At 37.6% G+C, this 13,079-nt stretch overlaps 2 protein-coding genes across 24 annotated transcripts in view; one reads left to right on the plus strand and one right to left on the minus strand.

Annotated features, from left to right (window-relative positions):
- MED12L (mediator complex subunit 12L) overlaps positions 1 to 13,079 on the minus strand; it is a 333,748-nt gene that overhangs the window by 61,054 nt on the left and 259,615 nt on the right. For 16 of the 21 annotated variants that reach the window (XM_042903238.1, XM_042903223.1, XM_042903225.1 and 13 more), the window contains 9 exons: positions 12,721 to 12,839; positions 11,528 to 11,671; positions 10,314 to 10,477; positions 7,271 to 7,402; positions 4,028 to 4,255; positions 3,238 to 3,379; positions 1,511 to 1,631; positions 1,012 to 1,158; positions 245 to 358 (listed from right to left, as the gene is read on the minus strand). In XM_042903238.1, coding sequence (XP_042759172.1) covers positions 245 to 358; positions 1,012 to 1,158; positions 1,511 to 1,631; positions 3,238 to 3,379; positions 4,028 to 4,255; positions 7,271 to 7,402; positions 10,314 to 10,477; positions 11,528 to 11,671; positions 12,721 to 12,839 — 1,311 coding nt within the window. The remainder of the gene's footprint in view (positions 1 to 244; positions 359 to 1,011; positions 1,159 to 1,510; positions 1,632 to 3,237; positions 3,380 to 4,027; positions 4,256 to 7,270; positions 7,403 to 10,313; positions 10,478 to 11,527; positions 11,672 to 12,720; positions 12,840 to 13,079) is intronic. The other 5 variants (XM_042903226.1, XM_042903231.1, XM_042903237.1 and 2 more) reach the window with 2 other exon arrangements.
- Positions 1 to 13,079, plus strand: part of P2RY12 (purinergic receptor P2Y12) — a 46,163-nt gene that overhangs the window by 15,913 nt on the left and 17,171 nt on the right. The gene's annotated exons all lie outside the window — the stretch shown is intronic.

A 13,079-nucleotide genomic window follows, 5' to 3' on the forward strand; every position in this document is an offset into this window, starting at 1 on the left:
GTTAAAATAACATCCAACAACAACAACAACAAAGTGTTACATTTAAATACCCCCAGAATTGTAGGTAAGGAGTAGACATCTCAGAGTCCAGCTGATCTTGGACTTGGAGGAAGCCAACTACTTTTGCCAGGAGAGCAAAACAGAATGATGTTTCTAATAATCTGAATTAGAGTTGAACATGAATACAAATTATTTTTCCTTTGTTTCTGGTGATTAACCCAGTTTAGTGCCAGGATAGTCTTACCAAGCATCATAATTGCTTTTAAGACAGCAAACACGGCTCCCACTTCAATGCTATTGTGAGCGGCGGCTAAGAGGTGTCTATCACAAGATGATCTTATTCCAGGGAAAGGTTTGCCTATGAGAACAACAACAACAAACCTTTAATTGTCTCATCACCATCATTAACAATCTTTTGTAACCATTTACAATCAGCAGAGCCTGTCATTGTTAGACTATAGGTACTTAATTGTCCTTAGCTAGCTATAATGGATGCTTCATGGATTCACTACAAAACATTGTCACTATTCCTTTCTTAACCTTTGCTTTTTAATTATGAAAACAACGTCATTGCTCCTTGGAGAGATGTATCAAAAAAAATTATTAGAACTTTCATCTATTTATACTGATTGTCGCACACACACACCCCTGTATAAAAATGATCTTCAGAAACACACTTCACTAACACCCCTAGAATTCTTACCTTATTCCTCTTACCTTAGTAAAAGAATAAATGAGTCACCATTGCCCTATGCTGCTATGATGTGGTTTACAGGTTTGAGGATCATGTTGACCACCAGCGTGGCTTGGCCTCAGAGCAAAAGTATTTTTATTGTTTATTAACTCGATTTTAGTTTCTCAATACATCCTGATATTGCATAAATCAAGGGTGCTGACAGCCCTCTCGATGGCAGTGGTGCATTCCTTCATCACCCCCCAAAAGCAAGGTCACCAAACTCAGGGAGGAAATGGCAGAATGGACAGCCCACGTGGACATTTTAGAATCTGTACCTCCAAATGAACATGCAGTTGGGGATTTTATAGCTGTCGGCTCACCGGTTGCTTGAGGTAACAAGCAGGCCTGGGGAGCTCGGAAGAGATGAAGCAGGAGTCGGCATGTCATTCTCGCCCCCGGCTCAGCATCTGCATCTCCACAAGCTAGGAAAGATTTTCAAAGCAAGTTTTCCAATTGATTGACTGACATGTCTTCAGGTTTTCTCTGAAGCTAACTTTTCTGGAATAACTTAAATATAAATGCTCCTTACAGTAAGAAGGAAGGCACTGGCTATGCTTTCCAGAGGAGGCAGACTGCTTCCTTAAAAATGACCGTTTCTATAGGGATCCATAGGACTTTGTACAAAACAACACTTACAATCCTACTAACTTTACATCAACTCCACACCACTGCCCAAGGCATGTAGCCTTAAAAAGTACATTCACGGTGTTGTTGTAATAGCTGGAAACCATCCCAAGACAACAAATAACAAGAGCCCTTCCGGATGTGTCGTACCTGCTGCTAGGAGAGAGGGAAGTGCGACGTGCTGCACGACGTCCTCCAGGGAGAAACACTGTCGTGCTATCAGAATAGCAATGAAAGTAGCTAATGAATCATGGAATGAAAGGTCACTCACCTTCAAGAAAAACATTGACATGTTTTAATACCCAACGCCCTTTCAAGTAATATCTAAGATTAATATCTAAGAAAATGTAGGCAATACCAGTAAGATCACAAATCCCAAAACGAACCAACAGAGGGAAATGATTACACATCAGGATTATCATCCTCTAAGGGCTATTTTTACGTTATAAGACAAAGGATGAGGTTTACCTACATCACAATGCTACAAAAAGATATTGAGTTTCACCTTGAGTACACATAACTGAACAAAACAAAAACAAAATCACGAAATTCCTAATAAGATGTAGTATAAGGAAAACTTTTTAGCAGAACACGGCATTAACATTTAAGGGTAAGATTGTGAGAGAGCAGGAAAAAAAACACAGAGATTCCCCTAATTGAAAAATAAGCCTCACTGATGTTTTAAGAGTTCTTTTCAGGGATAACTATTAGGGATTCTATAATATAATTAAATTAGTCTTAAAAAGCAACGCTGAAAATTTCCAACGGACTCCTAAATTTGAGAGAGAATGAAAAAAGAGAAGGAAAATAAATTCATTCAGAATGAATCCTCTACCTATAGAGACCTCATAAGACTTTGGCACAAAACAGTAAGAAATAAGCAGCAGCCCTCACGTTAAGTTGTACTATATGCCAATAATCATGTGTAGTGATGTACAAAGATGACCTCACTTAATAGCATATCACCATGAGGCTCATACTTTTATTAATCCCAATGGTGCAGATGAGGAAACAAAGCAAAGGTAAGGTAAAGTATAACAGAAAATAACCAAGAGGTTAAAGAATTATGTTAACAATAAAAATTAGGATATCTTTGTCTGGAAAAGCAGGCCACAGATATGAGTTACATATATCCATGTGTGGTGTGTGTGTGTGTGTGTGTGTGTACCTTGGGTATCTACAGAAAGGAGTAGAATAATCCATCTCGTCTTGAGATACCAGAACTAGGAATTAAGCCTCTAACTGGAAGGTGGGGTTTAAAATGCAAAGATACACCAACATGTAACACAGATCACTCCAAGATGGTGATAGGAAAAACAGAGAATCATGACAGATTTTTAAGAAATTTACACATCACAGGTACAACAGGATATGTGAAAGAAAGCAGTGATACATACTGAGTATCTTTTCACTAACTTTCAGGCACAATCACTAGGAAAGACATGCCAATGGTTCTGGGCCTGGGCATTCTTAGGCAACCTAGTGAAACCTATGTTCTTAGAATGCACCTTGATCTTTAAAAAACAAAGTGGTTCTCTTCAAAATGCAAACTCCTGTAGGTAAATTATGTCTTGTACCATGAGGAACTCAAGGCACTTGATAAATAATATGAGCCAATAGCTCTGAAGAGACTGTATGTAAGAAATTTCAGCGAACAAACAAGGAAACTCTTGGCATCTCTGCTGTTGATTAAGCTATTGTATTTATTTACTTTTTTCATTTATTTAATCCTTGGCAACCACATTCTTGTTTACTGCCTTTGGGCAGAGAAAGAAAAAAACACATTTCAGATAAGGGTTGGTTCAGTCAATCAAAAATAATTACTAACTAAATATTTAATTGCACAGATGAGTTTTTAAATGAAAAAGAAAACTTACATCTACAGTGCAAAGTACATCATTAAACCCCCACACATGATTTGAAGAACAACAAAGAGCCTTCAGAACTCCCAGCCATTCTGAACTAAGAACAGTGCAGCAAGCTGTCAGCTCAGAGGAGAAATTGGCTATGTCGTTAATCCTAGAAGGAGGAAAAAGAACAGAGTAGAACAGGATAGCAGCACGCAAATGTGATATACTTGACGAACCCATATCTCACAACCATCAAACAAGTCATTCATTTCTAAGATTCAAAGATTTAATAAATACCCACTTGTTAAATAACCTAGCAGAACCTGAAAGCAAAGATACAAGTAACAGGCTTCAGATATTGTTTAATATTTGATGCTGTTGAGCCACAAACAATAATCAGTACAGATGCCAATTAACATATTTTTGACCTGGGAACAAATCTGACTTCAGAATTTCCACCGTTAAGGGCAACGTAAAATTAAAGACTATGTAATTTAGGTAGGTGAAAATACAGTGTTTTTAAATATAGGGATTTTTTAATTTATGTTTTTATTATGTTTTTGTAAATGGATAGACAAGTTATAGTTTATATCTAAAGCATCTCATGCCAGAGCAATCAGCCAGCATACTCTGTTAGGCTAAGGAAATCACAGTACAGAGCAGAGATGAAATCAGGAATAAATGGGGGTTGGGGGGGGGAGGGGAGCAAACAACATCCAAATGTCAGCCCAGGCAATTACTAAAGACATTAATTTAAAAGTAGCACCAACGCAAGGACTAGACGGTTAACTGTGAATTCCAGGGTAACCCAGCTCACCTTCCAGCATCCTGATGGCCCATACATACATTCATGAGCGTGTTACAGACGAAGCTGTAGCGATTGGCTGCATTGTCACTAAGGATCTTGCCCAGCATTGAGTAATTGATGCTACGAGCTGAAGGATTCTCAATAAAATCCATCATGAAGTCCGGATCCCATCTCAAGTTAGAATTTGCAGGCATCACATTATTATATATGGTTTGCTTAACTTTTGAACAGGCACTACTGAGGTTACAAGGAAAAGAGTTAAAAAATAAAACAAGAGTAACTAGAAAGCGATTTCACTTAAGGACAGATTCAATGGCAGCAAATGTAAGGTATTCCTGGAGAAGAGTCACATTAGTCGTTTGTGATTCCACCTTCTTAATTGACTGGGAAATACCGGTCTAACAGACAGGACTAAAGCCACCCCCTAAGTGGTGGTAATTACAGGGTTCTATACTCTCTTTCTTGGCAGACAACTTATATAAAAACGTGTCAAATGTGACTGAAGCCTGTAAGCTTGCCATCTGGAGTATGACCTGTTCAAAATGATGAACAATGAACTGTCACCAGTGCTTTTAAACATCTCCCTTTTTACTGTCTTAACTCTTGCCATGCTTCACACTCAACTTTTCATTCATTCTCACTCAGCAATAGTTCTTAATTTGTTTTACTTTCTCACTAGAAATGAAACAAAAAGAAACTGTGCTTTGTTGGTTCCCTCAACCTCCCAATACCTTGAGTGTCATTTTAATGAAACAGACCTCAGCAAAGAGTAAAGTGTTCTCTCTTTTCCAACTTAATTCTACCAATCTATTCATGTCTGTCTTTAGAACCCAGAAGAATTCTGCTTTTCTTTCTCAATTTTTATAAGATTCAGCCCCCATTTTTCTTTCAGTGTAGAGACTTCTCTCAAGTTGACCCTCTGCTACCTCCAGCTGAGAGTGCATAATTTTTCTGGATTCTGTGGCTCATGAAGAAGTGTCCTTACTCTTTGTTTCTAGACTTCCTGTATCATGTATTACACTCTGTCCAAATGCACTTCAATGTTTTAATAAAAAGGTAGCTGTCATCTTAGTCACTCTCAAATTCTTACCACCCTCTGTTGCAGGCATCCAGGGAAATAAGGAACCAACTCAAACATTTTCTTCTGAAATTGCCTACACCCGAAAAACCTGACAGAGTAATAAAGTAACACACACGTTGAAGCCAAAATGACTTATGCTCACATCTAGGTTTCATCATTTATTAACTTATGATGAGGAATAATCATTTATTGTCAGAACAATCATTTCTACTTCCTGAGGTGGTGGGCAGATTAAAGATCTTGATGGCAAGGACCCAGCACAGTACTTGGCACACTAAGTACCAGCACAATCAGGGCAAGATATCATCAGTGCTCTTTTTCTCCCAAATAATCCTCTTACACAACTTTATTATAAATGCTCCTACAGATATAATTATTAAAACTGTTTTTATTAGCATACTAAGAGAAATCTCACCAAGTATCTAGCTTTTGTTTCACCATTCTTCTTAATCCCAAGGTACAAATAATGCCTGACGTCAGGGATTCCTGAGGGCTGCACCTGTCCTCCATTTCTTTAATTGAGGAAACGTTAACCAGGGCCACATCTTATGATGTAACACTGTACTGATCCTCAGCTTACTGTTGGTCTCCTAAATCTCCACACACTCACTGCACAGGACTTGAATTCACTGAGTTAACATACTTGCACTACCCTGAGGGAACACTAGGGGTCAAACAGGCTACTGGGGGTCTTGGGAAGTTCACTATTTAAATAAAACAGGGCTGTTGCGAGAACCAAATCATGTATGAGAAAGCCATCTGAAAACTGTAAACTGAAACTTAAAGCTCTCTGTAAGTAAGAATATGAGCACTGTTATTATTATATCATTTCTGTAGAAACATATTTCCTAAGACCCACTCAAATGTTCTACGAGAAATTATTTGGAAACCTAGCTCATTTCATGATGATATACTCTCCCATTTTTTCCCTATCAATACCATTAAAAATATCATGGTTTTTTTGGATTTATCTTCCATTCACCAGCTTTCTGTGGTGCCTACTAGGAGCCAAATAAATGTTCTTCAAGGTATCATAATATGGCAGTGAAGAAAATATGAAGTTCCTCCTTTGATGAAACTTACAGTTGAGAAAGAAACCAGACCATAAATAAATATGTAAGTCACCCAGTGGTAGCGAATGCTAAGATTCAGAAAATGACAGAGAGGAGGAGTAAGAGGTTGTTATTTAAAATAGGGTGGTCAGGAAGGTAGAGCTATGAATGTACTGTGGGCATGGACATCCAAGTAACAGGGGAGAGATTACTAGAGAGGTAACAGTAAGTGCAAAAGCCCCAAGAGACAGCGTGCTCAGAGTGTGTGAAGACCGGTAAAGAGGTCCATGTGGTTAGAATGGCATAAACAGAAGGAAAGAAGAAGAGATTATATATAGCAGACCCTGAAGGCAGTTGGGACTTTGAATTTATTCGTGTAGATAAGCCGCCACTAGAAACCTGCAAGTTATTCTTGTTTGAAAAGGATGACTTTTGTAGGTATGCTGAGGATATGCTAAAGAGAGTCACGGATGCAAGCAGAGAAACCAGTTATGACTCTGCACTAGTCCAACCAAGAGCTGGCAGTAGTGACAAAGCAATGGCCAGTAGTCACATTCCACACAAACCAGGAAGACAGAGCTCCCAGAATTCAGGAACAAGTAACTGTAATTGATGGTTCTTTCCTTCCTTCTAGATGACAAATTTATTTTGCAGCCATTACCATCTCCTTCCCCCCACCCACAATTAATCATCAAAATTTCCTCAAAATATCATTAAGTATGTATTTTCTAGCGCCTGTCTACCGGTGGGGGCACAGCAGGTGCTAAGATGCACAGAATCATAGGCAGTCAGGGATACCATCTGCAGGAAGACAGTCAAAGAGGCAGAGAAGCCAAGGCGGTGAGAAAGTAAGCATGCAAACACAAACAACGTTCCGGGTGAGGTACTAGCAAGTGCAAACTATAGAATGTTTACTCTCAACTTTATCTCAGAATTGCAATCAGAGCTAAACATGCATAGTAATTGGCAAAAGGAGGTTAAAGCTACAATGAAAGATAATTCAATATGAATTCTGGCAGATACGATTAACGTTCATTATTAACAAGGATGACAATATCACAGTCGGGTCACTAACAAATATAGGCATGATGCCATTCCTATTGATTTTCTTCTACCCACCTGAAGAGGTCTCCAAATTTACTTCTGAGGTGGCTACATGACACATAGAGATCGTAGAGGTAGGCTAAGATGCATCTCTCGGGGGAAGAACATTCTGAGGGGTTCACAACATGCTTTACCACACCACACAACCTGAGGAGAAAAATATGTGAAGACAGGAGACACGTATTTTGCTAATATATATGTTATTATTTGAATCTTTTAGAATATGTGCAGCTATTACTTGGGTAAGGAAAAAGGTATTAGATTGTTGATACAATAGTAAATAATTGAATAAGGTATTTTTTCTATGAGGATAATGAAATACAAAATGATTTTTAAAAAGACTTTGGAAATACCATTAACAACAAGAAAGGAAAGAAATTCCTCCATACAGAAGGAATGTATGGAAGAATCCATCAATTAAGTTGCTATGACCAGAACACAAGAAGAAAGTTGTAGTAGACAATCTCTCTTCAGTAAAAAAAAGAAGCTATTTGCAAAGATTCTTAAGTCCACTCCTATGAAAAAGAGCAAATCTCTACATCAGTAAATCTGAGAAATTCACTTTCAGGACCATGAACTGGTTCTGGCAAAAACTTGAGGAAGTCAGGATTTTAAGTCACATTCTCCTTCCTTATCCAAACTAGAAACAAATTTTAGTTTACCTAATGTAAGAATTTAAAACCCTTTCTTTTTAGTGGCATTCCCTAGACGTCTTTCAACTCAGAAATACCATTACTACTCCATTTCAATGCCCCTTTCCCCATATCAAAACGATGGCCCCTTTGGCCACAGTTCATTCAACATAATACTTCATATAACACAGAAGTAAACATTAGTGGTCCATTCACCTATTTATGAGTATGATTCCACGATTACCACCTTGTATTCTGTTATAGGATTCAGTAATACCACAATAGCGTCATCGATGACTCAGATTTTGAAGCTAAGTAGGGCTTTTGAAATCATCTGATTCACCTTCCTCCTTTTATAAAGAGGGCACTGAGGCTCAGACAGGTGAAGTAACTTGCCCACAGGCAAAAAGCTAGTTCACAGCACAAACAAGAGGGGTGTTTAGGTCTCTAGACTCACATCCAGAGTTCTCTCTGTGATTCAGGGGATGGGGCGGAAGCCAAAGAGAGCCTAGGCTGTTGAGGCCAAGAAGGATGCTACAATCAGAAATACCAGAGGTAGAACCCAGGAAACTGCAAAGAAATGACAATGCTGCACCCCAAGCCGTATGAATTGATATCAGTAGACACAGTAACCAGAGAGCTGATAAAAGTAGTCAATTACAGCAAAAGTATCCTGCAATTAAGAAGTAGAGGATTCGCTATGTTGATAACTAGATTCACATAACATAAATTCCAGACATATTCTAAAAAGCCAAGTATCATGTTGTGATTAAAGTAAACAAATGGGTGCCTAGGTGGCTCAGTTGGTTAAGTGGCCTACTTTGGTTCAGGGCATGATCTCGCAGTTCATCAGGTCGAGCCTCATGTCAGGCTCTGTGCTCACAGCTCACAGCCTGGAGCCTGCTTCAAACACTCTGTCTCCTTTTCTCTCTACCCCTCCCTCACTGGCACTGTGTCTCTCCCTCTCTTTTCAAAAATAAATAAACATTTAAAAGAATTTTTTTAATTTAAAGGTAACAAATATTTATTGAGAGCTTGGTAGGCATCCAGAGTATAGCAATGTTGCCTTGATCTTTTTCACTTGTCAGAGATAAGAAAACATTTTGCACTGAAATCCAGCATATTCCTATCAGTACAAAATAAGATCTTTGCGAAAACATTGATCCTTAGTATCCATGATAAACTAAAAATATAAGATCAAATATGATTCTATGAACATTTAATAAATAATAAATTTAAACTGATTTCATTACTGACTCATGGGTTTCCATACACAGTTTAAAAAGTACAGTATTAATCCAATAGCATGAATTTGCTCTAACTCAGAATGACTTTCAGCAATCTGGGAGATTTATTAGCCATGTGATATTGAGTACATCACTTCAACATACACTTCATTTAACAGGACTAAGTCTCAATTTCTTGATGTGTAACTGGTACCAATTATTCACTTTTACATGGTAGTTGAGGGCTATTAAGTAGTCATATATTTCCTGAATTCAAAAATGTTTATTTTCAAACTTTTAAAAATATCTGGGATGTTTCAGATTTCAGTCAATAATCTACGTGTAAAATTAATGTGGTAGCATTCCCTTTTCCCCAAAAAACTGCTATTAAATGGATGTCACTCTAGAATAAATTATAAATTGATTACATGTGCTAATTTACACACACACACACACCAAAAAAATACTGTGAATCTGAAGAACCTCATGTTTAAGTCTAGAAAGAAAAAAGGTAAAAAAAGAGGTTGTCCTTTTTTTATATAAAGCCCTGTAGAAAGGAGCCTGCAGTGGACAAAAAGGAGCTCCATAGAGGACAGTTCTTTATGTTTCTCTCATTCCTGTAACCTCAGATTGGAATGGGGGATATGAGGACACAGTCCAACATCATGAACAGCAGTAAAGAAAACTTTAGCCTACACTTCACACAAACGAAAAACAAACTCCAAACCAAGGAAGTCATTTGTTCTAGATTAACTTTTGTCAAGATGTTTTTTTACAAAAGAAATAAAACTGAAGAAGCAAATCTCTAAGGTAAGAACGCATGCAAAGCTTATTTGGTCTCGAATATAAACTGAAATGACATCAGCAAAGCAGCTGGCACGTATTCATCATTCGTAATAGGCCATGGTTCAGGGTAGCAGATGATGCAGTACTCTGAATAACTGGTTTATACTTGTACAAAGTACGGGCAGGAAAGGAAGGCAGGAAAGACTCATACACTACTAAGAGAACATTATCTTTCATGTTTACACCTCCTTCTCAGATAAACATTTTCTGGCAAAAGTAGTCTTTAACTCTATCTTTTAAACTGAAACCAGCACCTGTACTATTTTTCCTCTTAAAATCACTGTAATATCTCATCACCAATTATACATGGAAAACATTAATTTGAAAAAAAATAATGATATTTAGTATACCAACCCTTCAAACACCTGGGCTGTCTGATCAGGATTCAGGATCAGACAACTATGGTACCGCCTGAGAACAGCCACAATGCACACACACAGTCCCGTCGTGTAACTTCCTGCCAGGCTGGAGGATTTCAGGAGCAGTTCGGCTTCCACAACACTCAGTTCATTTAGCAGCTACAATGGAAGAAAAGAGTGAATAAAAATGTAGCTGCCAAAATGATAGGAAAAACATTTATCTTCACAAGCCATGAATATATTGAGTTATGCTAACACCATCTTATCTCACCCATTATTGTGTCCCTGGACCATATGCCATATAACTACAGTGTGAGAAAACAAGCCCCCTAGAATTAAACTTTTTTATGTTTAATCCCTTGCCAAATTCTACAGTTTTTCTTTTGTCTAGACATCATGGTATATACAGTCAGGAAGTATCCAACATTGAAATATCTACCAAAACTTGAGGGAAGCCCCAAGTTCTAGACCAGATGATTTCCCTACTTCTCACTTTTTCTTCTCTTTTCCCTTCTTTTTAAGAAAACAGATGTTATTTATCATTATTTTCTTGTTATCAACAAACTAACACCTCCAATAAGCAATAGAAAATAAGTTTAAATTCTACTCACTAATAACATAATAAATGAACTCAAGTATGTGTATAAGAAATCTAATGGGACACGAGCACCTGGGTGGCTCAGTCGGTTAAGCATCTGACTCTTGATTTCAGCCAAGGTCATGATCTCAGGTTCACTAGATTGAGTGCAAAGTCCAGCTCTGAGCTGTCAGCAAGGAGCCTACTTGGGATTCCCTCCCTCCCTCCCTCCCTCTCTCTCTCTCAAAAGAAATAAACAAACAAAAAAACAAAACAAATGTTAATCCCTTAAAAAAAAATGGAATGTGACAAATCAAATTATATGGTTTTATTTTTGTTCTTAACCTAAAATATACCCTACAATAAATGGCAAATTTTACCATTTCTTAAGCAAAAGACAAAAATCAATCCTCAAAACCCTTCACATTTTTAAATGACTATTATATATTTTAGCCCCAGTTATATATTTAATTGAAAATTATGGACATAGCTGCCATTAAAACGCTAGTTGAATACTGTTGATTCAGAAGGTCTCAATTATTCAAAAATACAGTGGTCCGCTCAATTTAAGTTGTACGATGTCTAGCAGGTTTGCTTTCCTAAAAATCAGAGAAGCAGGGTCTCTCTGACACCTGTATTGCGAAGTCAATTAGTCCATTGATGTTCAGCGCTGGCTCCATAAGATCAAAGATGAGTTGAATATGGTGAGCCAAAGGGAGATGATATGATGTTCCTGAAGCGAAGCTTGTGATTTGTTCCAGCACATTATTGGAGATCTGGACAACAAAAATGTGAAAATAATTAGAAAAGCAGTACTTAAAATTATTTTAATTTTTTTAAGAAATTTGAATTTATATATTGCTCTTAAAATTTAAAACATATTTCCACAGAAACCAAAACCATATAAAAATCAAACAACTTCCTTCCAACTGTATTTTGAAGATACAAGGCAAGTTGTCATTAAGATCTTGACCTAACTATCCTAATGGTAAAACTGCTACAAATGCTAATTAATTTCCAGATAACATTTATTTGAATATCAATGGATTTGTAAAACAACACAGATCTGGTTTCTTCTAAGTAGTATTTTATTTCACTCATTAACAGATTTCTCCCTTATCAATAGCAATGTAGGGCCAAAATGTATTAAGTATTGCATTAGGGATTATTTGACATAGTGTTGGTTATTATTAAGTAAAAATATTTGTGAAAAAAATAAATTTCTCCGAAAAGGGCAACCTGACACTTAAAACTGAACTACTTAAGAGTTTGAGATGATTGCGAATACGTTTAAAAAGCATATTTATAGGGGAGCATGGGTGGCTAAGCCCATTAAGCATCTGACTTTGGCTCAGGTCATGATCTCTTGGCTGGCAACACAGAGCCTTCTTTGGATCCTCTGTGCCCCACCCCTCTTTCTGGCACTCCCCCCAGCTTGTACTATCTGTCTCAAAAATAAATATTTTTTGGGGCGCCTGGGTGGCTCGGTCGGTTAAGCGTCCGACTTCGGCTCAGGTCATGATCTCACGGTCCGTGGGTTCGAGCCCTGCGTCGGGCTCTGTGCTGACAGCTCAGAGCCTGGAGCCTGTTTCGGATTCTGTGTCTCCCTCTCTCTGTGACCCTCCCCCGTTCATGCTTTGTCTCTCTCTGTCTCAAAAATAAATAAACGTTAAAAAAAAATAATAAAAAAATAAATAAATAATATTTAAAAAAAAACATATTTGTAAAACCAAACAAAGCCAAAAGTATATACTGCATGAAAGAAATTGTTACGCAGTGCAAATGAATAACCCCAAATGCACAATACACAGTTTTAAATGGCTACCTGAGATGTCACTTGATGCTGATCAAAATATGAAAGGAGCTGAAGTTTTGTGAATACAGTCTCCAGAGTTGGAAATGCTTCCTGTTTGTTCTTCCTGGTTTTTTGTCCTTCATCTCCAACTAAATATACAATAGATACATTACTTTTCATTTCATAGAAGCTCTTGACTTTTTCAGTGGATACTTTCTATTGAAGTATAACATATATGAAGAGGCACACAAACTATGAATATCTACAAAGTAAAAACACTCGCATAATTGAGACTCAAAGCACAAAATCACACACCAGATCCCCGGAAACCCCTCAGTCTCCTTCTAGTCCTCTCTGCCCCAGGAAACCAAGATCCTAAAGTCTAAAGG

This window comes from Panthera leo, chromosome C2, assembly GCF_018350215.1.
Source record: "Panthera leo isolate Ple1 chromosome C2, P.leo_Ple1_pat1.1, whole genome shotgun sequence".
Lineage (NCBI taxonomy): Eukaryota > Metazoa > Chordata > Mammalia > Carnivora > Felidae > Panthera > Panthera leo.